The sequence below is a fragment of the Narcine bancroftii genome, chromosome 4, assembly GCF_036971445.1.
Source record: "Narcine bancroftii isolate sNarBan1 chromosome 4, sNarBan1.hap1, whole genome shotgun sequence".
NCBI lineage: Eukaryota > Metazoa > Chordata > Chondrichthyes > Torpediniformes > Narcinidae > Narcine > Narcine bancroftii.
The window spans coordinates 63,141,447-63,166,887 of NC_091472.1; the positions used below are offsets into that span (position 1 = coordinate 63,141,447).

The following is a 25,441-nucleotide window of genomic DNA, read 5'->3' on the forward strand; positions in this document are numbered from 1 at the left end:
ATCAGAGTCTTGACTTAGAGAAACAGATTGCTGAGTTAGAAAAGGAATTTCAGAAAGATGCTACAGAAGATCAGAAAATAGAATTATCTAGGTTGAAATTGGAATATAATACTTTGCAATCTTATTAATTTGAATGTGTGATTAATAGGATTAAGCAACAGTATTATGAATGGGGAGAGAAAGCACATGGTATTGGCATGGCAATTAAAGAAAGAACAGGTTTCGAGGACTATTTATGCTGTAAGACGGAATTCTCTTATTACTTATAAACCTTGTGAGATTAATGATGAATTTTGTTCATTTTATAAAAAGTTATATACATCTGAAGAAAAACAAGAAATTGGATCGATTGATTTTTTTTTAATCACAGTTGAATTTACTGATATTAGAGGATGCAGATATACAGGAGTTAGAGGAACCATTTACTGATTCGGAAATTAAAATGGCTATGATGGAAATGCCAAACGATAAATCGCCTGGTGATGATGGATTTTCGGTTGAATTTTATAAAATGTTTTATGATGATTTCGCTACAGTGTTTGGGGATGTATTACATCAAGTTGGAGAACATTATGAATTACCTGAGTCTTGTTCTAGTGCTTTAATTCCAAAGAAAGATAGAAATCCTTTGAAAGCATCTTCATATAGACCAATTTCGTTGTTAAATGTAAATTATAAAATAATAGCTAAAATATTAGCAAACAGATTGGCTAAATTTTTACCTAAGTTGATTCATATGGATCAAACAGGTTTTATAAAGAATAGATATGCTTCAGATAATATTTTGCGCGTGATTAGTTTGATTAATAGATTTCGACAATCTTCAGACCACCCGATGGTGATATCTTTAGATGCAGAAAAAGCATTTGATAGAGTTGAGTGGAATTTTTTGTTTAAAGTTCTGGAGAAATTTAAGTTTGGTCTTTTTTTTTATTGGTTGGATTAAGGCTTTATATAGTAAACCGGTAGCTAGAGTATAGACGAATGGCTTGATTTCGGAACCTTTCAAATTGACTCGATCAACTCGTCAAGGTTGTCCTTTATCACCAGCTTTGTTTGCGTTAGTGATTGAACCTTTAGCACAGCTGATAAGACAAAATACACAGATACAAGGTATGAAAGTTTTAGATGAGGAGTATAAAATTAATTTATTTGCTGATGATGTATTGGTGTATTTAATAAACCCAGCTCAGACACATTTGCACTTGAAGGAGTGTTTAATACAATATGGATGTCTTTCTGGATATGAAGTTAATTGGGAAAAAAGTGAAATATTACCAATAAGTGAAAGAGATTATTCAGTTTATAAGAATATTATTAATTTGAAATGGACTGATCGAATTAAATATTTGGGTATAATTCTGAATGTTAATTATCAATCTTTATATAAATTAAATTATGTTCTGTTAATAAAAAAAATTAAAACTGATTTGATCAAATGGAAAGATTTACCTATTAATTTATTGGGTAGAATAAATACAATTAAGATGAATATTTTTCCGTGTATGCAATATTCATATAGACCAATTTCGAGCGAGTGGCCCAGCGAGCGAGTGTCCCAGCGAGCGAGTGGGACTTCCAGGCTTTGGCTCATCAGGCTTCGGCGAAAGCAGGCGGAGCGAAAGGTTGGCTGTTTTTATTAGCACTTCCTAGGTGAGTGCACTGTACATTAAAAAGCCTATGGGGTTAGTGCTCTGCTCAATTTGCCAGATGTGGGAGGCATGGGTGACCTCCACCCTCCCAAATGACCATATCTGTGCCAGGTGCAAAGAGGTGGGATTCCTTAGGGGCCGAGTTGATGAACCGGAGCTCCAGCTTGATGACCTTAGGCTCGCAAGAGAGTGAGGAGGTAAGCGAGAGGACCTTAAATCTTCCCACAGGACATACCTGCAGGGGATGTAATGAGACACAAGCATTAAAAAATAAAATTAAAGAAATGGAGTTGCAGCTTGATGATCTGAGGCTTATCAGGGAGAGTGAAGAATTTATAGATACAATGCTCAGGGAAGTGCTTACCCCTGGATTGGGGGGGGTCAGGTAAGTGGACTACTGTCAGGGGAGGGGGGAAAGTTGCTAGCTCTGTGGTGAGCACCCCGGTGGCTACTGCTCTTAGCAACAAATATAGTGTATTGGATGTAGTTGGGGAAGATAACCTGCCAGAGGTTGCACCAAGGGAACCGGTGGTGCGGAAAGGAGGAAGGGGAACAAGGTGGTCATTGGGGACTCCATCGTCAGGGGAACAGACAAAAGATTCTGCGAACCTGACAAGTGTTCCCGTATGGTGTGTTGCCTCCCAGGAGCCAGGGTGCGAGACGTCTCAGATAGGGTTCAGAGTATCCTGGGGGGGGAAGGTGAATGGCCAGAAGTCCTGATACACGTGGGTACAAATGACGTGGATAAGATGAAGGAGGAGAACCTGAAGAGGGACTACCGTGAGCTCGGAAGGAGGTTAAGAAGCAGAACCTCCAGGATCGTAATCTCGGGGCTGCTACCTGTGCTGTACATGGGTGAGGGCAAAAATAATAAAATCAGGAGGTTAAATGTGTGGCTGGAGGAATGGTGCAGAGTGCAGGGATTCAGGTTCATTGACCATTGGGATCTCTTCTGGGGAAGACAAGACCTCTACAGGAGGGATGGTTTACACCTGAATGCAATGGGGGAAAATACTGGCAGTTAGATTTTAAAATGCTGTCAGATTTGATTTAAACTAATTTGGCAGGGGGAAGGGAACAGGACTGATAGGGAAGCAGATAGGAGAGTGAATATAGGGGTGTTTCCGTTAGACGGTGAAACAATAAGGAAAAAGGGAACTAAAAAGAATAGGAGAGTAGGGGCAAGTGCATCGAGAACAAAGGTGGAGGGAGAAAGGAGATATGGTATCAAGGTATTGTGTATGAATGCACGGAGTGTAAGGAATAAAATGGATGAGCTTGAGGCACAAATGGCAATGGGAGGTTATGATATTGTCAGAGTAACGGAAACATGGCTGCGGGAAGGGCAGGATTGGGAAATAAATGTTCCAGGGTACACGTCCTATAGAAAAGACAGAAAGTTAGGAAGAGTAGGTGGGGTAGCTCTGTTGGTAAAAAATGAAATTCAGGCGTTTGAAAGGAAAGACATTGAAACAGGTGGGGTAGAGTCTGTTTGGATAGAATTAAGAAATTGTAAAGGCATGAGGACCATAATGGGGGTCATTTACAGGCCTCAAAGTAGCTTAGATATCAGTAGAAGTATAAATCAGGAATTAAGAGTGGCATGTCAAAGTGGTAGCAATACAGTAGTTATGGGGGACTTTAACATGAAGGTGGACTAGGATAATCAGACGGGGGCAGGAGCACAAGAGACTGAGTTTATTGAATGTCTACGAGATACTTTCTTGGAGCAGCTAGTGGAGGAACCTACCAGGGGGAAGTCGATTCTGGACTTGGTGCTGTGCAGTGACGCAGAGTTAATAAGTGACCTCGATGTAGGGGAGCCATTAGGGAATAGTGACCATGGTATGGTTGCTTTTGAGCTGCAATTAGAAAGGGAAAAAGAAAGGAAGTCGGAAGCATCTGTACTGCAGTTAAATAAAGGGGATTATGCAGCTATGAGGGAGGAGCTAGCCAAAATAAAATGGAAAGATACACTAGCTGGGAGGACAACTGGGGAAAAATGGCAGGTATTTTTGGACATTTTTCACAGGTTTCAGGACAAATTTATTCCAAAGTGGAGGAAAGGCTCTAGGAGATGCAAATGGCAGCCATGGCTAACTAATGAAATCAAGTGTAATATCAAATCCAAAGGGAGTAAGTATAGGAGAGCGAAGCGGAGTGGGAAGTTAGAGGATTGGGAAACCTTCAAAGAGCATCAGAGGGTAACTAAGAAAGTCATAAGAGAGGGGAAAATTAAGTACGAGAGGAAATTAGCAAATAATATAATGGAGGATAGCAAAAGCTTTTTTAAATATGTGAAGAGGAAGAAATTGGTTCGGTCCAAAATTGGTCCATTAAGAATGGAAAAGGGTGAAATTATTACCGGAAACAAGGAGATGGCTGAGGAATTTAACAAATACTTTGCAACTGTCTTCACCAAGGAGGATATAGGTTATGGTCAGTTAGGGGGTAATGGTCATGCGGTGTCAAGAGACTTGGGGAACTTTCCTGGGGAAGTAGGGGATCTAATGGATATCCGGATCCAGAAACAGGAGGTTGTGAGTAAATTGTTGGGACTGAGGGCTGATAAATCCACAGGGCCTGATGGGCTGCATCCCAGGGTGCTTAAAGAAGTTGCTATGGAAATTGTGGAAGCACTGGTCGACATTTTCCAAAGTTCCATAGATTCGGGGGAGGTCCCTGAGGATTGGAGAGTGGCTGATGTGGTGCCAATTTTTAAGAAGGGAGGGAGGGAGAAAACGGGAAATTATAGACCGGTCAGCCTGACGTCGGTGGTGGGGAAGATATTGGAGTCTATCATAAAAGGAGTAATAGCAGAACACTTAGGCAGAAATAATAGTATAAGGGCTAGTCAGCATGGATTCCTTAAGAGTAAGTCATGCTTGACTAACCTTCTGGAATTTTTCGAGGATGTGACAAAGAGGGTGGACTTGGGAGAGCCTGTGAATGTGGTGTATTTGGACTTCCAGAAGGCCTTTGACAAGGTACCGCACGGGAGACTAGTGGGCAAGATCAGGGAGCATGGTATTGGGGGTAAGGTGCTGACATGGATAGGAAATTGGTTAAGAAATAGGAAACAAAGGGTTGGGGTAAGTGGGTCTTTTTCAGGATGGCAGGATGTGACGAGTGGAGTGCCGCAGGGATCGGTATTGGGTCCTCAGTTGTTTGTAATTTATGTAAATGATTTGGATGAGGGGATTATTAATAACTTGAGCAAATTTGCAGATGACACGAAACTGGGTGGCGGTGTGAGGAGGATGTCAGGAAAATGCAGAGGGACTTGGACAGGTTGGGGGAGTGGGCTGCTGAATGGAAGATGACGTTCAATGTAAGCAAATGTAAGGTTATCTATTTTGAGGGCAATAATAGGAAAGATGAGTATTATTTAAATGGAGACAAGCTAGGGAGTGGGGAGGAGCAAATGGATCTGGGAGTACTTGTTCACCGGTCACTGAAGACTAGCATGCAGGTTCAGAAAGGTGTGAAGAAGGCTAATGGCATGTTGGCTTTCATAAAGAGGGGATTGGAGTATAGGAACAGAGACGCCCTTCTGCAGTTGTACAGGGCCCTGGTGAGACCCCACCTGGAGTATTGCGTCCAGTTCTGGTCTCCAATTTTGAGGAAGGACATACTAGCTATAGAGGGTGTGCAGCGCAGATTTACAAGGTTAGTTCCAGGGATGGCTGGGTTGACATATTCTGAAAGGCTAGAAAAACTGGACTTGTATCCGATGGAGTTTAGAAGGATGAGGGGGGTTTAGAAGGATGAGGGGGGACATGATTGAGGTATACAAAATTATCAGGGGGATAGACAGGGTGAAGTCGGAATACTTGTTCCCAATGATGGGGGAGACGAGGACTAGAGGGCATAGTTTAAGAATACAGGGTAGGCCCTTTAGGACGGAGATGAGAAAACATTTTTTTACCCAGAGAAGTGTGAATCTGTGGAATGCTCTGCCACAGAGGGTGGTAGAGGCAGATTCGCTGATTATGTTCAAAAGAGAGTTAGATAAGACTCTAGTGGGCAAAGGAGTTAAGGGTTATGGGGATAAGGCTGGAAAGGGGTACTGATGGTAGGGATCAGCCATGATCTGTAAAATGGCAGTGCTGGTTCGATGGGCCGAAGGGCCTACTCCAGCTCCTATTGTCTATTGTCTATTATCTATTCCGTATTTACTTGATAATATTTTTTTTCGAGATTTGAATAAAATGGTTAGGGAATTTTTATGGAGAGGTAAATTTTCAAGAGTAGTTTTGAATAAATTAACTTGGAAATATGAGTTAAGTGGATTACGTTTACCATATTTTCAAAATTATTATGAAGCAGCCCAACTTAAATTTATTAGTTCATTGATGGATTTGGTACAACCTCCTAGTTGGGCCAAAATTGAGATGGCAAATATTTCTGAATTTGAAATACATCAATTTTTGTTTAGATGGAATATAAATTTGTTACAGCAATATAATGTGCCTATACTAAAACATTTAATGAAGCTATGGATTAAGAAAAATAAAATTATAGGCTCTAGGGCTGAATTATCAGCTTTGACTCCGTTGTATAATAATCAACTTATTTCTTTTTCAATACATAATCGAAGTTTATTGCATTGGAGATTTAAAGGTGTGAAAAATTTGGGAGATTGTTTTAAAGAGGGTAAATTTTTATCTTTTAATCAGATGAGGGACAGTTTTGGTGTTGATAAGAACTCTTTGTTTCTCTATTACCAAATTCGATCTTTGGTAAAATGTACGTTTGGTAAAGATATGATTTTACCTGAAATGACCAAATTTAAGATTTTTCTTATGAAAGTACAAGAGAAGGTTTATATTTCATCTATGTATCAAATATTACAGGATGGTATGGATAAAAAGGGTTGGGATAGGTCTAAACATAAATGGGAAGCGGACATTGGTTTTATTTTTTCCGAGGATGATTGGTTAGATATTTGTTATGATAGTGTAACTAGATTGATAAATGCACATTATGCAATGATTAACTATAATTTTTTACATCAATTATACTTAAAACCTGAAAAATTAAAAAAGTATGGTTTTCATGAATCAGATTTGTGTTTTAGATGTGGTAATTCTGTTGGAACTTTTTTTCATGCTGTTTGGTCATGTATACATATACAATCTTTTTGGAAGAAAATTGAATTGTTTTTAGAATACCTGTATAAGATTAAAATAGTTTTAGATCCGACAGTATTTTTATTGGACAGTTTGCAACCTTTGAAAAGTTTGGGATTAGATAAGTTTCAACTTGCTTTTGTATATTTAGCTTTATCTGTTGCGAAAAAATGTATTGCTAGTACGTGGAAAGATACAAATATGATTGATATTAATAGATGACATAATGAGATGAGATATTGTTTAATAATAGAAAAAATTATTTATGTTTCGCGTGATAATTATAGTTTTTTTATTTATAAGTGGTTGTTATATTCAGAATATTTACATTTAAATTTAAATTGATTAGATCTTAATATGTATGCTTAATTTTTTTTAAATATTTTTTCTTTTTTTTTTGGCTCTCCTTTGGAGAGTTGGCTGAAGAGGGGGGGTGGTGGTTCTTTTCTTTTCTTTTTTCTTTTTTTTCTCTATATATAAAAAATAACATTCATGCTCAGGGTTAATTGTTGTATATGTTATGTACAAATTGTTTTTTGAACAACATAAATAAAATTTTAAAAAAAAGAATTTCAGACAAGTTCTAATGGTAAAAATTTCCAAATGAATAAGTGTTAAAAACGGAAGAGAATAGATGTACAACAGTTAAATAGGAACTGAACCAATAACTTATAGATAGATAATTAGATTAAAGATAACTGCAGTCTTGGATGAGCAGAGAGGACAAGATCAAAGGAGTATTGAAGGTAAGTGACAAAAGCACAAACTAAAATCATCAAGAATTAAGACCATCAATGACAGAGATGTAGGAGTGATGGAAGAACAGTGAATCAAAGATTTTAAAAGAGAGTTGTGAGGATGGAATAAAATAATTAACAGAAAAAGATGCTTCGTGGTGAAGTTTAAAATAAATTGTGGTAACTTCTATTTGAGAACGAACTACTCGACAAATTCAAGCTCAAAAGAACAACATTATCTGGAATAGCAAAATGATATATACAGGCTTGCTTTTCTCCTCTGTTTCTTTTCCTCTACAACACACAGCATGGCCTCCGAGCTATATACAAGGCACACAGGAAGTAAAGATGACAAACAAGAAGTAAAACCCCTTCCAGCCTCACTTTAAAAAACAGCACATATTGCAACACTTCTCCCCCCCTAAAAATCCAACATGCCCATATATAAAAAACAATGGTGTCATTAGCTTGTGTACTCCCAAAACTTATAACAACATTTCAGAAAAAAAGGTTAGTACAACTGAAGAAGTTGGACCAACCTTAACAATGGAGCCTTGGGCTCAAGCTCCTCCTCCTCCAAGAGCAATTTGTGCTGTGACAGCAAAGATTCATATGACTCCAGCGCTATCTATCCAGGGAGCCGACGAAGATCACGCTGGAGTCCAGAAGAAGACATTTGAACTACAGACATCACAGGAACAACTGCACATGCATGAAAGTCCAGACGTGCACAATGGAGCAAGCTGTTTCTCTATGGGGAATAGCTGAATCAATTAAGGCTGTGGATACTAGTATAGCTTATTAGACCAAGCCGTTGATTCAACTAGATGTTGAATCAGGATCATCTGGCAGCAATTCAGAGGGACATAAGGATGAAGAACAAGATAAACTGAAGGAAGAAAAAGCTTATGAAGAATTGGAGGGAGTAGGAGCAGAATACGAAAAAGATGGAGCCCAACTGATTCAAGAGATTGAAGCTATATGATTTAGATATCCTATGCCAAAACTCAAGGTATGGAATCCCATGAACAAACCTCTATGATTATCAACCAAATGCAGTTAATGTGTAAACATACAGATTTGCAATTTAAATCTGTCAGAAGTGATGTTAAAGCACAATTTGAATATGTTAAGAGTGAAGAGAAAAATAATAAAGAAATGACAAAATATACTGAGGCTGTTGATAAAATTAAAATTCAAGTCCAAAAAATTGAAAACAATATCCAAGACTATCGTTATGAAGTAGAGCAATGTAAACATACAGTTAATAAAATGGAAGATTCTGTCATGGGTTGGGAAGTTCAAAGGAAAGAAGTTTTACAAAAGATTGATGTACTGGAAAATCATAGTCACAGGAATAATATGAAGATTGTCGGGTTGGTTGAAGATTTTGAGGACTCTAATCCAGTACAATTTTTTCAAAAGTGGATTCCACAAGTTCTGGGTCCTGAAAATTTTCCAAATGGACTTGAACTGGATAGAGTAGGGCTAATCGAAAGAAGCCATTCCCGGGACAAGTGCCACACTCAATTTTAATTAGATGTTCACATTATCAAGAGAAAGAAACGATATTAAAGCGGTGGTCCAAAAATACCAAGGTCCACCAACAGTGGCAAACAATAAACTGTTTTTCTATGGAATTTAAGTATGTCAATTGTGAAAAGAAGAAAGAAGTTTGATCCTGCGTATCAGTGCTTTGGAAAAAAAGGAATATAAATTCTCTTTTTGATACCCAGCTACACTTAGTGTTTTCTGGAGAAAATTAATCACAAAATTTTACTGATGAAGCAGCCGCTTTGGAATTTGCAAATGCTCTTCCGAATATTAAACACTATCAACAAATCACTCAGCAAGTTTTGATAGATCACCTGACAAGTACAATAGAGGGAAGTAGAACTGGTGGTTTTTTTTAAATCAGTGCTTTTTTTAGGGCTTTTTTTCAGGGTTTTTTTTAGTTTTCTTTTTGGTTTTTTTCCTTCTATTTTTTCTCTGTCATTGATAGTCTTAATTCTTGATGATTTTAGTTTGTGCTTTCATCACTTACCTTCAATACTCCTTTGATCTTGTCCTCTCTGCGCATCCAAGACCGCAGTTATCTTTAATCCAATTATCTATCTATAAGTCAAATGTAATTGAAGGATTTTATGGAATGGGGGTCCAATGGGATGGGTGGCAAGAGTTCTTTAATTTTTGGAATTAAGAAATGGCAGTTAGTAATGTATTAAATTTTGTACATTTTAATATAAATGGGCTTAATAACTAAATTAAGAGAAAAATGTTTTGGCGTGCAATAAAAAAAAGAAAGATGATATTGTTTTTCTATAAGAGACACATTTAACTGTGAAAGAATACCAAAAGTTAAAAAGACATTGGGTAGGTCAAGTGGTAGCTTCATCGTTTAATTCTGAAACAAGAGGGGTTGCAATTTTGATTAATAAGAATTTATCTGTTAAGATTCAATCTGTGTTATATCCACATATAACACCCCTAAATGAGGTATGGGCTGCTGGAATTTGAGCTTTGACGATCTGATGGGAGGCAGGTTGGACCTCTTGTCCTCCTGTAGGTCTCCTCACTGATGACTTATGCTGTGGCCCCTGAATCAATCTAAAATTTAACATCCTTTCCCCTGACAGTGACTAGCAGAAAATGGTTCAGGTGATTCCTCATCTGTTTCCACTCCAAACATATTGTAACCACATGCTGTCTCTTCATCTGCTTCTTCTCGGTAGCGTGCAGCTGCCAGAGCCCGTTGAGCTTTCTCTCCCCAGGCTTAACTTTACTCTTTGAATTCCTGCAGTTCTTAGCTAAATGACCATTTTGCCACAACCATAGCACTAGCGTCTTGGAATTTGCATTTATTTGCATAGTGCATTCCTCCATACCAAAAACATTCCATTCACTTTGCCCTGTATACCAGTCTCCCTCCTGACTTGGTACACTGCCACTGACTGCCAAAGGCCCCCCCCCTCCAGTGACCTTTCTGGATATCCTTGGCATTATTAACCATTATCTCTATGGCTTGGGCAATCTCCAGGGCTTTCTTGAAAGTCATCGGTGGGGTTTCCTCCAACAAGCAGCATTGTATGGCATCATTATTAATGTCACATACCAATCTATCACAGAGCATATCATCCAAAATTGCCTCAAAATCATAATGCCCCAATAGCTGCCGAAGTTCAACCACAAAATTGGTGACAGGCTGTGCTGGCTTCCTGAAAAGGCTGTGAACCTTAAACCATTGGACTATCACAGAAGGTTTCAGGATGTGATGGTTCCACACAAGCTTGGCCAGTTCGGCAAATGGAATTTCCCCTGGTTTCCGCGATGTGGCTAAATTTTTTTATCAACTTGTAGGTCTTTTCCCCCCACACACACTCAGGAGAATAGAGCGCTTCCTAGCCTCCTCAGTAATTCCATTAGCACAGAAAAAGTGTCTCAACCTTTCCTCATACACCAGCCAATCCCCATTTCCTTCCACGAATTAACCTATAATCCCAAACATAGCCATCCAAATGCACAGCTCCGGTTCAAAACGGGTCGACACTTCCACAAAACCAGTTCACCTCATCGCCAAAAATATGTGGTAACTTCTACTTTGAGAAAGAACCACTCAACAACTTCAAGCTCAAAAGAACAACTTTATCTGAAATTTCAAAACTACACAGAGACCTGTTTTCTTCCTCTATTTCTTTTCCTCTGCAACACACAGCATGGGCTCCAAGCTATCTACAAGGCAGACATAAAGTAAAAAAAAACAGACAGGAAGCAAAACCCTTCCCAGCTTCACATTAAAAACCGTTCACATTACAATAGAAACCAAGCTGCTACTCCATCATTTTGATCAGGGTTGGTGACATGTTTGAACATTCTCATCATGATCCAATTTTTTGTCAGTGTTAAAGTTCAAAAACATCAACTACAATAAGCCAGAAACAAAGAACGAGAATGGAAAAAGAGCAAAAAAAAACAAACAAATGTAGGACATAAATAGACATACAACAATAAAGATAAGTGAGCATGCACTTTAATTCACAGTAACCAATATCACAGCCTAGCTACCAAAAGATATCATCAGTGAGATTCAGTTTGACAATTTAATAAGAGTTTAACTATTTTTGTTTGGACAAAGAAGTTTTTTTTAAATTTCTTAATTTGGTTTCAACACAAGGTGCCACCATAAACCCCTCCACCAAAAAAAACCTCTAAAACTGCTACTTCCAAACAATTTGTAACATTGATATTTAATGAGAAGGTTAAATCTTATTTCAATAAAACAATCTATTTACATACTTAGTCATCTCCATTACCTGTACATACTAAAAGCCTCAAGCATTTCAATGTTTTGTGTGTCGCTGCTTCATGGATTGGACACCAACCACGGTTGTCTGCAATGTCAAGACTATGACCTTTTTTGATCAATGCTTTCAAAAGTTCTACATTTCCCTTTCTTGCAGCAAGCCCAGCAGCTGAACAAGTATCAGAGTATGCCTCTGTGAAGTCCATTTTCCAGAGCTGCACTAATAAAACAGAAATAATTTAAAGTCAGTAAATGTTAAACATAAATTCATTCTAACATCATCCACTGTCATGGTTACCACTGATGTAGCATGGAAAAGAACATTTGGCCCAAATCATCCATGCCAGTGATTTTAAAACTGCACCACCCCCCCACCCCCAAAACAAAACCTCACATTCCACCTAAAGCAATCCCTCTGTCATAAGTGCTCTGTGAGGGATTGCTTCAGGTGGTATGTGAGTAGAGGGGAAAAAAAAGGTTTGAAAACTACTATTTTAATAACATCTAATTGACTCGTTATGTACACGGTTTAATAACTCCAAAGGAAATGGGCCAATAACAATTTTTCTCAAGCAAAATATTTCAGTAACAATTGGGTTTCGAGCAGTGGTTTTCAACCTTCCCTTCCCACTCACATACCACCTTAAGCAATCCCTTACCAATCATAGAGCAATTATGGCACAGGCTTTGCTTAAGGTGGAATGCGAGTTTGGGAGGGCAGTTTGAAAACCACTGATCTATGCTAACCAAGTTGGCATTCTGGGCTAGTCCAATCTCCCTGCATTTGGTTAATATCCTTCTTAGCCCTTCCTATTCATAAATTTGTCCATGGCTCTTTTGAATGTCAGAATTGTGCTCACTTCTACAGATTTCTCAGGCAGCACTTTCCAGATACAGACAACTCTCTCTATGAAAAAGTTGCCATTCAGGCCCCTCCAAATTCTCTCTCCTCTCACTTTAATCCTATCATCTCTTGTTCTACAGTCATCCACCCTTGGGGGGCGGGGGCGGGGTGAGTCCTTCGGCAGCCCCTGTGGTCTGTCAACTCTTTATCCATGCCTCATGATTTTATTAACCACTCCAAGATCACCCAGAGACTCTTCCTCTCTCGTAGTCTAGTCCCAACAACATCCTGGGTAATCACTTCTGCACTCCTTCCAATTTATTGATGTCCTTCCTACAGCTAGGTGACCAGAAATGAATGCAGTGCTCTTGAGTATAATCTTACTGATGCATTGTACAGCTGTATCTTGAGGTCCCCCTTTTTGCACACTTCTTTTTCTTTGGCTTGGCTTCGCGGACGAAGATTTATGGAGGGGGTAAAAAGTCCACGTCAGCTGCAGGCTCGTTTGTGGCTGACCAGTCCGATGCGGGACAGGCAGACACGATTGCAGCGGTTGCAAGGGAAAATTGGTTGGTTGGGGTTGGGTTTTTCCTCCTTTGCCTTTTGTCAGTGAGGTAGGCTCTGCGGTCTTCTTCAAAGGAGGCTGCTGCCCGCCAAACTGTGAGGCGCCAAGATGCACGGTTTGAGGCGTTATCAGCCCACTGGCGGTGGTCAATGTGGCAGGCACCAAGAGATTTCTTTAGGCAGTCCTTGTACCTTTTCTTTGGTGCACCTCTGTCACGGTGGCCAGTGGAGAGCTCGCCATATAATACGATCTTGGGAAGGCGATGGTCCTCCATTCTGGAGACGTGACCCATCCAGCGCAGCTGGATCTTCAGCAGCGTGGACTCGATGCTGTCGACCTCTGCCATCTCGAGTACCTCGACGTTAGGGGTGTGAGCGCTCCAATGGATGTTGAGGATGGAGCGGAGACAACGGTGGTGGAAGCGTTCTAGGAGCCGTAGGTGGTGCCGGTAGAGGACCCATGATTCGGAGCCGAACAGGAGTGTGGGTATGACAACGGCTCTGTATACGCTTATCTTTGTGAGGTTTTTCAGTTGGTTGTTTTTCCAGACTCTTTTGTGTAGTCTTCCAAAGGCGCTATTTGCCTTGGCGAGTCTGTTGTCTATCTCATTGTCGATCCTTGCATCTGATGAAATGGTGCAGCCGAGATAGGTAAACTGGTTGACCGTTTTGAGTTTTGTGTGCCCGATGGAGATGTGGGGGGGCTGGTAGTCATGGTGGGGAGCTGGCTGATGGAGGACCTCAGTTTTCTTCAGGCTGACTTCCAGGCCAAACATTTTGGCAGTTTCCGCAAAGCAGGACGTCAAGCGCTGAAGAGCTGGCTCTGAATGGGCAACTAAAGCGGCATCATCTGCAAAGAGTAGTTCACGGACAAGTTTCTCTTGTGTCTTGGTGTGAGCTTGCAGGCGCCTCAGATTGAAGAGACTGCCATCCGTGCGGTACCGGATGTAAACAGCGTCTTCATTGTTGGGGTCTTTCATGGCTTGGTTCAGCATCATGCTGAAGAAGATTGAAAAGAGGGTTGGTGCGAGAACACAGCCTTGCTTCACGCCATTGTTAATGGAGAAGGGTTCAGAGAGCTCATTGCTGTATCTGACCCGACCTTGTTGGTTTTCGTGCAGTTGGATAATCATGTTGAGGAACTTTGGGGGACATCCGATGCGCTCTAGTATTTGCCAAAGCCCTTTCCTGCTCACGGTGTCGAAGGCTTTGGTGAGGTCAACAAAGGTGATGTAGAGTCCTTTGTTTTGTTCTCTGCACTTTTCTTGGAGCTGTCTGAGGGCAAAGACCATGTCAGTGGTTCCTCTGTTTGCGCGAAAGCCGCACTGTGATTCTGGGAGAATATTCTCAGCGACACTAGGTATTATTCTATTTAGTAGAATCCTAGCGAAGATTTTGCCTGCAATGGAGAGCAACGTGATTCCCCTGTAGTTTGAGCAGTCTGATTTCTCGCCTTTGTTTTTGTACAGGGTGATGATGGTGGCATCACGAAGATCCTGAGGCAGTTTACCTTGGTCCCAACAAAGCTTGAAAAACTCATGCAGTTTGGCATGCAGAGTTTTGCCGCCAGCCTTCCAGACTTCTGGGGGGATTCCATCCATACCTGCTGCTTTGCCACTTTTCAGTTGTTCGATTGCCTTATATGTCTCATCCAGGGTGGGAACCTCATCCAGCTCTAGCCTTAGGGGCTGTTGAGGGAGCTGGAGCAGGGCGGAATCTTGGACTGAGCGGTTGGTACTGAAAAGAGATTGGAAGTGTTCTGACCATCGGTTGAGGATGGAGATCTTGTCGCTGAGGAGGACTTTGCCGTCTGAGCTGCGCAGCGGGCTTTGGACTTGGGGTGAGGGGACGTACACAGCCTTTAGAGCCTCGTAGAAACCCCTGAAGTCGCCAATGTCCGCGCTGAGCTGTGTTCGTTTGGCGAGGCTAGTCCACCACTCATTTTGGATCTCCCGGAGTTTGCGCTGAAGATGGCTGCATGCGCGACGGAAGGCTTGTTTCTTCTCTGGACAGGACGGCTTTGTAAGGTGAGCCTGGTGGGCAGCTCGCTTCTTTGCCAGCAGCTCCTGGATTTCCTGGCTGTTTTCGTCAAACCAGTCCTTGTTTTTCCTGGAGGAGAAGCCCAGTACCTCTTCAGTGGATTGCAGTATGGTAGTCTTCAACTGATCCCAGAGGGTTTCAGGGGACGGGTCCGTGAGGCGGGTTGCAACGTCGAGCTTTGCTTTGAGGTTTGCCTGGAAGTTTCCTCTCGCTTCGTCTGACTGCAGTTTTCCAACATTGAACCTCTTTCTGGGGGCTTTATTGTTCCTGGGCTTTGGCTTGAAGTGAAGGTTGAGCTTGCAGCGAACCAGCCGGTGGTCAGTGTGGCATTCCGCGCTAGGCATGACCCTGGTGTGGAGCACATCTTGTTTGTCACTTTCTCGCACCAGGATGTAGTCCAGGAGTACTCCTTAACCAAAAGATGATGTGTGACAAACACTTTCTTCACCTTCTTGTCTACCTGAGGTTGCCACTTTCAAAGAACTCTGCACCTGTACCTGAGGTCACTTTGTTCTACTACATTGTCCAGAGTCCAGTCATTTGATCAGACTTTCCAAAGTGCAAATCCTGACACTTGTCAGAATTGAATTCCATTGGCTTCTCCTTGGCCCACCATCCCAAATGATCTAGATCCCATTATAAACTACAATATCATTCCTCACTTCCCACCACACCATTAAATTTGGAATCATTTGCAAATTTACGTGACCATCCAAATCATTTTTTTTTAATTTGCATGGTAGAAGCTGATTCCAGCCATTTAAGCCAATGCCATGCAATACAACAAAGTTAACCTACAATCTTATATGCTTTGGAAGGTGGCAGGACAGCGAAGCACTGGAGGAAACCCATGCAGACATGGGGAGAATTCAAACTCCTTGCAGACAGTGCTGCATTTGAACCCTGGTCACTGGCGCTATAATGGCATCACGCTAACTGCTCCAGTCACCATACCACCCATATAGATTATAAACAATAGTGAACCCAGTACTGACCTCTGCAACACCACTGGTCACAGGAGTCCAATCAGGAAAAATTGTTAAGAGCAATTGTTAAAAATGGGAGATGTTAAACTAAAACAGGATAGTACCAGTAGGGTTATTTTTCTTTTCATTCAAATTAGTAAGGAAAACCAGCAATATAAAAGGCAACAGTTCAATAACAACAGTAAGTGTTTAGTACAGTTTTTTTTCCAAACTAGAACCAAGGGGAATGACATATTAATTTTGGTAATGAGTTATTAGCAAGATAACATTCACAGCATTTATATAATATTAATAATAGAATCAAACTCAGTGGTATTTGAAAGGGAGAGATGTGAAAGAGACTGGTTTCCACATGGAGACTGTCCACAATAAACTGGACCAATCGCCTGCTTTTTAAATTGATAGGTTCATGGAAAGGTGATCTTAAGAAGGAAATTATCGTGGCACTAAACAAATTTATATACCTAAATACCAACTAATGACAAGAAATTTATTCAGAACCAACCATTGGTATTCAATGACAATCACTGAATCCTCAACACTTAGCAGAAATGTAACAGGAACAGCAACACAAAATAACTGCAACAGCAGTTAGAAGACCCAAATGCTGAATTATGTGATTAACCTATCAATTCTACAATCTCTTTCCACCCTTGATAAATCAAATGTCACGACTACGATGGAAAATCTGCATTTGTTTGAGAAAATATCTTTACAATGAAATCAAAAAGGTTTGATGCCATCCAAGAACAAAGCAACCCACTTAACTGGCATCCCATCTGCCACCTTCAACATTCATGATGGGGCTAGGCATTTTATTCCATCTATAACATGCCAGGACTATTTTGACAACCTCTCCCAATCCCCAAATTCAACTGCCTTGTATTTTTTTGAAAATTTTATTGAAACGTTTTCCATACATGTAATCATAGCCAGATTAAAAAAAAACATAATGATAAAAATCAATATCAAATCCATGAGATGATAAATAAAACCCAACCCAACTCCCTCCCCTCCCCCCCATAACAAAAGAAAAAGAAAAAAGCATAGGAAAAGAATGAAGAGAAAGGAGTAAGAAAGAAGAATAGAAACCTGGCTGTGGAAGGACTCACCCCGCCCCCGCCCCCCACCGCACCACATGGCATCAATTATTTATATCTTTTAATACAACTAAAGGAGGTTAATGAGGGTTGAAGTTTGAGGAAAAGATTTATAAATTAATTCCCTCAATTTGTAAATACGGGTGCCAAATTTTCAAGAATACATCATACTTATTTCTCAAATTGTAAGGAATCTTGTCCAAAGGAACGTAACTGTGCATCTTTGCGTTCTACCACTCCATACCCAGGTGGGTATCTGATTTCCATGTTACTGCTATACATTCTTGCTACTGCTAAAGCAATCTTCAAAAACTCTTCTTGATACAAAATATATTTTATATCTATATATTCTAATTTGGGACTTATCCCTTCAATATTACCTGATTTTGTGGAAATTTAGACAGGAAACTATCTTCTCCTAGAAATTTATGACTTTGTAATGAGTTCAATGCTTCCTTCACCTCCATTGATGTGAAAGGAGCAGCTAACTCCATTTACTCTTGCAAAATTAGCATCAGTAACCTTATTTGTGATAAAAAAAATTATATTCTATTATTGTTTCTAAGCAACTCGAATTTATATAACGGAGAATAAAATTGTTTAAATGTTTCATTAATTTCATAAGGCTTATAAGAAGTCACATTAGACTTTGTTTTAATTGCATTAATAATTCTTGAGACTTATTCGGTTTTCAATTGCCAAACAAGAACTTAATGAGTCCTTTCCCCTAACTCATAATATCTGTTTTATCCTCATTATCACTTTCTCTGTTCTATATGTATGTAAGGCATTATACTGATTCCTTATTTATAAGCCTACGTTTCTCCTCAGAGGTCTGTCTTTGCAAATCCTTTTCTAAACATGTTATTTTTTTTCCAATTCATCCAATTATTTCATATAATCTTCCTTAATTTTTGAGTATGACTTATAATCTGTCCCCTTAGATATGTTATCATAAACCAATTAGAATTGATCTCAAAGAAAATTTGAATTTGCCTTCTAACAAAAATCCATTATTTTTAATAGCATTGAATTAGGTCTCCATCTATAAATTGATTCTTCTTTGTCTACCACTGTAAATGTCATTAATATCGGTGAATGATCAGAGACAATTCTTGTTTTTTATAAACTTGATTAACTCTTAGTTTGAAGGTGTGGCGATATTAAAAATAGGTTTATCCCAGAATAAGAGAATCATGTCTATTTGAATAAAAGCAGTAATCCTTTCTCTTGGATGAATACTTCTCCATATATCTATTAAATTCAAATCTTTCATTAATGTCAAAGTTGCTTTCGTTGCCTTTGCTCTTATTACTGTTCTAGATGATCTATCCAAAACTGGATCTAGACAAAAATTGAAACCTCCAGCTGTTAAAATACTCTGATGTGCCCCTGCCAAATTAAGAAATGTTTCTTGTATAATTTTTTTTGTCAAATACAGTTGGTGCATATACATACAAAAGGGTTCAGAATTCTGAAAAAAACCTGAAAATGTTACATAACAGGATCAACCATTTTGTATAACAGGAACATACTTCTTTATCAAAATTGCTATTCCACTTGCCTTTGAATTAAATGAAGAAGCTGCAACATATCACATCCAGTCTCTTTTTAATTTCTGTGTTCTATTTCTGTTAAATTAGCCTCTTGTAAAAAAAAGCTACATCTACATTTATTTTTTAAAATTTGTATCAATATTCTTTTCCTCTTCACAGGTCCATTCAGCCCATTAACATTAAACTGGGAGATCTCAGTGCATTACTCATTGATATTTACTTTAATCCAAATCCAACAACTTTGTCCCTTCACCTCTTTCCCTACACCCCCTTGGTCATCCAAATAATTATTATCTACTGTTATAAACATAGAAACATAGAAGATAGGAGCAGGAGTAGGTCATTCGACCCTTCGAGCCTGCTCCGCCATTCAACGAGATCATGGCTGATCTTAAAGTTCAGTACCCCGTCTCCGCCTTCTCTCCGTAACCTTTAATACCCTTATACTGAAGAAATAGATCTAATTCCCTCTTAAACAGATTTAATGAACCTGCCTCTACTGCCCTCTGTGGCAATTAATTCCACAGATTCACCACCCTCTGGGTAAAGAAATTCCTCCTCATCTCAGTCCTAAATGGTTTGCCTATTATCCTCAAACCATGGCCCCGGGTTCTGGATTTTCCCATCATTGGAAACATCCCATCTGCATCCATTCTGTCCAGTCCTGCCAGAATTTTATATGTCTCTATGAGATCCCCTCTCAATCTTCTAAACTCCAGCGAGTACAATCCCAATTTGCACAATCTTTCCTCATAAGTCATTCCTGCCATTCCAGGTATCAGCCTGGTGAATCACCTCTGCACTCCCTCCATTGCAAGAACATCCTTCCTTAGATAAGGTGACCAAAACTGCACACAATACTCCAGGTGTGGTCTCACCAAGGCCCTGTACAGCTGCAGTAAGGTATCCTTGTTCCTATACTCAAACCCTCTTGATATGAAGGCCAACATACCATTTGCCTTTTTAACCGCCTGCTGTACCTGCATGCTCGCCTTCAGAGACTAATGTACAAGTACCCCTAGGTCTCTCTACACTTCCCCATCTCTTAATCTAATGCCATTCAAATAGTAATCTGCCTTCCGGTTTGTATTACCAAAGTGGATAACCTCACATTTATCCACATTGTAGTGCATTTGCCATGTATCTGCCCAGCCCCTCAATTTATCCAAATCACACTAGTGCTTCCTGACCCCCTCTTCCGTGCACACAACCCCTCCTAGCTTAGTGTCATCTGCAAATTTGGAGATATTACATCCAATCCCCTCATCCAGATCATTAATGTAAATTGTGAACAGCTGGGCTCTCAGTACAGATCCCTGTGGTACCCCACTGGTCACCGCCTGCCACTCAGAAAACGAACCATTTATCCCAACTCTCTGTCTTCTACCTGCCAGCCAGTTCTCAATCCACATCAATACTTTGCCCCCAATCCCATGAGCCTTGATTTTGCCCCCAATCCCATGAGCCTTGATAAGGGTCATCCCGCTCAACAATCCAGGTAGAAAAAAAAATTATACATGAGCAATTTAACACTATAACAATTGACCTACACAAAAATAAAAAGAAAAAAAATATATTAATATTGTTTAAATAATATACACTACCCTCTATTTTAAGTTGTGGTGCCTGCCACAAATACACACGAGTCAATAGCAATCAGTCCATAAAACCTTCAAACCACCTTCCCCCCTCCCCCCCACCAGATGTTTAGCATTACCCATCCCATTGATATGGAAAATGAAATTAGAAAAACCACTTTACATTCAAAGTTTTACAAACTTCCTCTTGTGGCTTAATTGGTAGTGTTTCAACAAATTCTTCTACCTGAACATAATCAGTAAAGATCTTGTTCTGTCCTCCTTGCAAGAAAATCTTTTGCCAGAAAAAATTGCTTCACCATGTTAAATGCTTTCCTTCTCTTCAACAATTCCAAATTTGTATCAGGGTAGAAGAATATCTTCGCTCCGTGAAATTCCAACGGACCTTGTCTATCCTTAGCACCTTGTGCTGCTAAAGCAAATATTTTCTCCCTATCTTGGTATCAAAGACATTTTATAAGTATAGATCTTGGCTTCTGATCTGTTAGAGGTTGCGGACTCAAGGCTCGATGCTCAATTTCAATAATATTTTCAAATTTATCTGGTCCCAGGACCTTTGGAATCCATTGATGTAAAAAGTTAAGAACAACAACAGATCAACAATTTTAATATCGTTTATTATCCTAAAATTCTCCAGTTGCTTCCTTTCAATGCCCCATGCATCAGTATCATTCTCCACTTTCACCATTCTATCTTGTACATATTCTGTAACAGTCTCCACAGTTTTAACTGTTTCATTTACCTTGTCCAATTTAATTTACAATTTCTGGACAATAGCAAAATATGTCTTAATTTGTTTATATGAGTTTTTCATATTTGTTTTTATTTCTCTCAATTCTTTTAATAACTGGGCATTAGTACATTATTCCTCCTGTGGCACTTTCAATTTCCAACCTTTATCTTTAAAAATTCTCATCTGGCTTGTCATCTCCTCTTCTTGACCTTCTTCCTCTTCCTCGAATCCGACAGTGAAATCTCTTCTTGTTCCTGGAACAGTGTTGGGTGTGTATCTGGGCCATCAAAAACACTGCTGGCTCCAGCGAAATCTTGAAGCTCCTGTGATCTGCGTACGTGCGTCTTCTCACGCATGCACAGTTCAACTTCTTCATCAACGCTATCACCCCTGAGAGACAGCTGTGATGCCGCTATAGATCATCAGACAGCCCCCACAGGGGCACGACTTGACTTGGGATGAGTGCTCACCTCACCTCCTGAATCCATAGTGTGACAGATTATGTTATCTTTAATATCCTGTATAGATATGTTTTTTCATGAAGGTGATAGAATGTGGGAGTAGTGTAAGTCACAAACAGATACAAACACTTCAAAACAGATCTCATTTTAAAATCCAAGAGTTATGCACATGGTAGTGTCTACAAGTCTGCAAAGACAATAGACCCCTGTGCTGAAGATTTTCGCAAGGAGGTGCAAATGGAAAAGCCAATCTCAGGAAACTGATGAGATCTCCCATTAATTGATTTTGGGAGTCTGCAAGTCATTTTGGTGGAGTGTGCTGTTTTAGGAAGCTCGTTGTTTTGCAAGCAGAGAGAGTCAAACAGGTTTTTCTCTCGGTGTGTGAACAGAGAGACAGACAGACAGACTGCTGGTTTTCTGCGGTAGCTTTTGGAAGCTTGTTTGAAACCCCATTTTGAAGAAGGGTTGAGAGTTCTTAGTTCAGCCTGCTCAAAATCCTTGTGGTCCATACAAGAGGAGATGGCTCGCTGTATAATGTTTCGCCTGAGATAAGGGAAAGTGAAACAGAAAAGGAACTCTGTAGTGACCTGAAAGAAAGAGGATATCATCTGGAGGACCTTATTGGGTCCAGTTTCTTCGGCAAGACACTGAAGTGGCTGATCGGAAAGAATCAGTTTGTGTGTGTCCAACAAGCAACAAATCTCTCTCTGAAAACCAACAAGAACCTTCCTGAGCAGTAACCATTTACCTTTCAAGGACCGAGCCTGGTGAAGATTCATGAATGTTGAATTTTTTGCACAGTATAAGAATTGTCTGATGCCGGTGAACTTGGAGGAGTGAGAAGTGAGATTGGACTGTGAATCAGGGAACTTTTCTGAACTTACATGCATGTGCATTTAGAATTAGAAGGGGTTTGGTTAAGTTGATGGTGTTAAGTTGAAGATTGATCCTGTTTTTACATTTAAGGAAAATTAAAGGTAACTTTTGTTTGTCTTGGTGAATTTCTATGGCTGCTGGCTTTTGGGATTCTCTGGGCCTGTCACAATAGAAAGAGTAGGCCTTTTTTCTTTACCCTGTCTTCTTACTGCCTATGTTCACCACGGGCCAGTGACATTCTTCACTCATTTAAGTGTCACAGTTAAAACATTGTATAGAAGTTTCAAAGCAGTTTTTATTATGTTTGGTTTACACTACTTATATTTTTACTAATTCCCAGGTGAGTCAGATTTCAGGACTCTTGAACAAGAACATCAAACTCATGGGAACGGCACCATCTGCAAGTTTTCCTTCAAATCACAAACCATCTGACTTGGAAACTCAATGTTACAGGATCAAGATCCCTACCTACAGTCCTTTAATTGTCTCTTCACTACAAAGACAGCAACTGTTTAAGACAATAGTTCTCAAAGCAATTGAGAATGGTATCAAATGTTAACCTTATTAGAAACAAACATGTCTTGGGAATAATACAAAAGATCTTTTTCAGAAAAATTGTAGTAAATAGGTTAATAGAAAGAGAATGGTCAGCACCAGTGGGAGATCTCCTAAATGGTGATGTACATGAAGTTTCTTTGGCTTGGCTTCGCGGACGAAGATTTATGGAGGGATATGTCCACGTCTGCTGCAGCCTCGTTGGTGACTGACAAGTCCGATGCGGGACAGGCAGGCACGGTTGCAGCGGTTGCAAGGGAAAATTGGTGGGTTGTGGTTGGGTGCTGGGTTTTTCCTCCTATGTCTTTTGTCAGTGAGGTGGGCTCTGCGGTCTTCTTCAAAGGAGGTTGCTGCCCGCCGAAATGTGAGGCGCCAAGATGCACGGTTGGAGGCGATATCAGCCCACTGGCGGTGGTCAATGCGGCAGGCATCAAGAGATTTCTTTAAGCAGTCCTTGTACCTCTTCTTTGGTGCCCCTCTTCTTTGGTGCCCCTCTTCTTTGGTGCCCCTCTTCTTTGGTGCCCCTCTTCTTTGGTGCCCCTCTTCTTTGGTGCCCCTCTTCTTTGGTGCCCCTCTTCTTTGCTGCCCCTCTTCTTTGCTGCCCCTCTTCTTTGCTGCCCCTCTTCTTTGCTGCCCCTCTTCTTTGCTGCCCCTCTTCTTTGCTGCCCCTCTTCTTTGCTGCCCCTCTTCTTTGCTGCCCCTCTTCTTTGCTGCCCCTCTTCTTTGCTGCCCCTCTTCTTTGGTGCCCCTCTTCTTTGCTGCCCCTCTTCTTTGCTGCCCCTCTTCTTTGCTGCCCCTCTTCTTTGCTGCCCCTCTTCTTTGCTGCCCCTCTTCTTTGCTGCCCCTCTTCTTTGCTGCCCTCTTCTTTGCTGCCCCTCTTCTTTGCTGCCCCTCTTCTTTGCTGCCCCTCTTCTTTGCTGCCCCTCTTCTTTGCTGCCCCTCTTCTTTGCTGCCCCTCTTCTTTGCTGCCCCTCTTCTTTGCTGCCCCTCTTCTTTGCTGCCCCTCTTCTTTGCTGCCCCTCTTCTTTGCTGCCCCTCTTCTTTGCTGCCCCTCTTCTTTGCTGCCCCTCTTCTTTGCTGCCCCTCTTCTTTGCTGCCCCTCTTCTTTGCTGCCCCTCTTCTTTGCTGCCCCTCTTCTTTGCTGCCCCTCTTCTTTGCTGCCCCTCTTCTTTGCTGCCCCTCTTCTTTGCTGCCCCTCTTCTTTGCTGCCCCTCTTCTTTGCTGCCCCTCTTCTTTGCTGCCCCTCTTCTTTGCTGCCCCTCTTCTTTGCTGCCCCTCTTCTTTGCTGCCCCTCTTCTTTGCTGCCCCTCTTCTTTGCTGCCCCTCTTCTTTGCTGCCCCTCTTCTTTGCTGCCCCTCTTCTTTGCTGCCCCTCTTCTTTGCTGCCCCTCTTCTTTGCTGCCCCTCTTCTTTGCTGCCCCTCTTCTTTGCTGCCCCTCTTCTTTGCTGCCCCTCTTCTTTGCTGCCCCTCTTCTTTGCTGCCCCTCTTCTTTGCTGCCCCTCTTCTTTGCTGCCCCTCTTCTTTGCTGCCCCTCTTCTTTGCTGCCCCTCTTCTTTGCTGCCCCTCTTCTTTGCTGCCCCTCTTCTTTGCTGCCCCTCTTCTTTGCTGCCCCTCTTCTTTGCTGCCCCTCTTCTTTGCTGCCCCTCTTCTTTGCTGCCCCTCTTCTTTGCTGCCCCTCTTCTTTGCTGCCCCTCTTCTTTGCTGCCCCTCTTCTTTGCTGCCCCTCTTCTTTGCTGCCCCTCTTCTTTGCTGCCCCTCTTCTTTGCTGCCCCTCTTCTTTGCTGCCCCTCTTCTTTGCTGCCCCTCTTCTTTGCTGCCCCTCTTCTTTGCTGCCCCTCTTCTTTGCTGCCCCTCTTCTTTGCTGCCCCTCTTCTTTGCTGCCCCTCTTCTTTGCTGCCCCTCTTCTTTGCTGCCCCTCTTCTTTGCTGCCCCTCTTCTTTGCTGCCCCTCTTCTTTGCTGCCCCTCTTCTTTGCTGCCCCTCTTCTTTGCTGCCCCTCTTCTTTGGTGCCCCTCTTCTTTGGTGCCCCTCTTCTTTGGTGCCCCTCTTCTTTGGTGCCCCTCTTCTTTGGTGCCCCTCTTCTTTGGTGCCCCTCTTCTTTGGTGCCCCTCTTCTTTGGTGCCCCTCTTCTTTGGTGCCCCTCTTCTTTGGTGCCCCTCTTCTTTGGTGCCCCTCTTCTTTGGTGCCCCTCTTCTTTGGTGCCCCTCTTCTTTGGTGCCCCTCTTCTTTGGTGCCCCTCTTCTTTGGTGCCCCTCTTCTTTGGTGCCCCTCTTCTTTGGTGCCCCTCTTCTTTGGTGCCCCTCTTCTT

At 41.1% G+C, this 25,441-nt stretch overlaps 1 protein-coding gene across 6 annotated transcripts in view; it reads right to left on the reverse strand.

Annotated features, from left to right (window-relative positions):
• The window catches only part of asb3 (ankyrin repeat and SOCS box containing 3), a 114,886-nt gene that overhangs the window by 82,174 nt on the left and 7,271 nt on the right, over positions 1 to 25,441 (reverse strand). For all 6 annotated transcript variants that reach the window (XR_011355757.1, XR_011355756.1, XM_069931404.1 and 3 more), the window contains exon 2: positions 11,832 to 12,041. Coding sequence is in view for 4 of the 6 variants with exons in the window: in XM_069931404.1 (XP_069787505.1) it covers positions 11,832 to 12,041 (210 nt within the window). In the remaining 2 variants the exon portion in view is untranslated. The remainder of the gene's footprint in view (positions 1 to 11,831; positions 12,042 to 25,441) is intronic.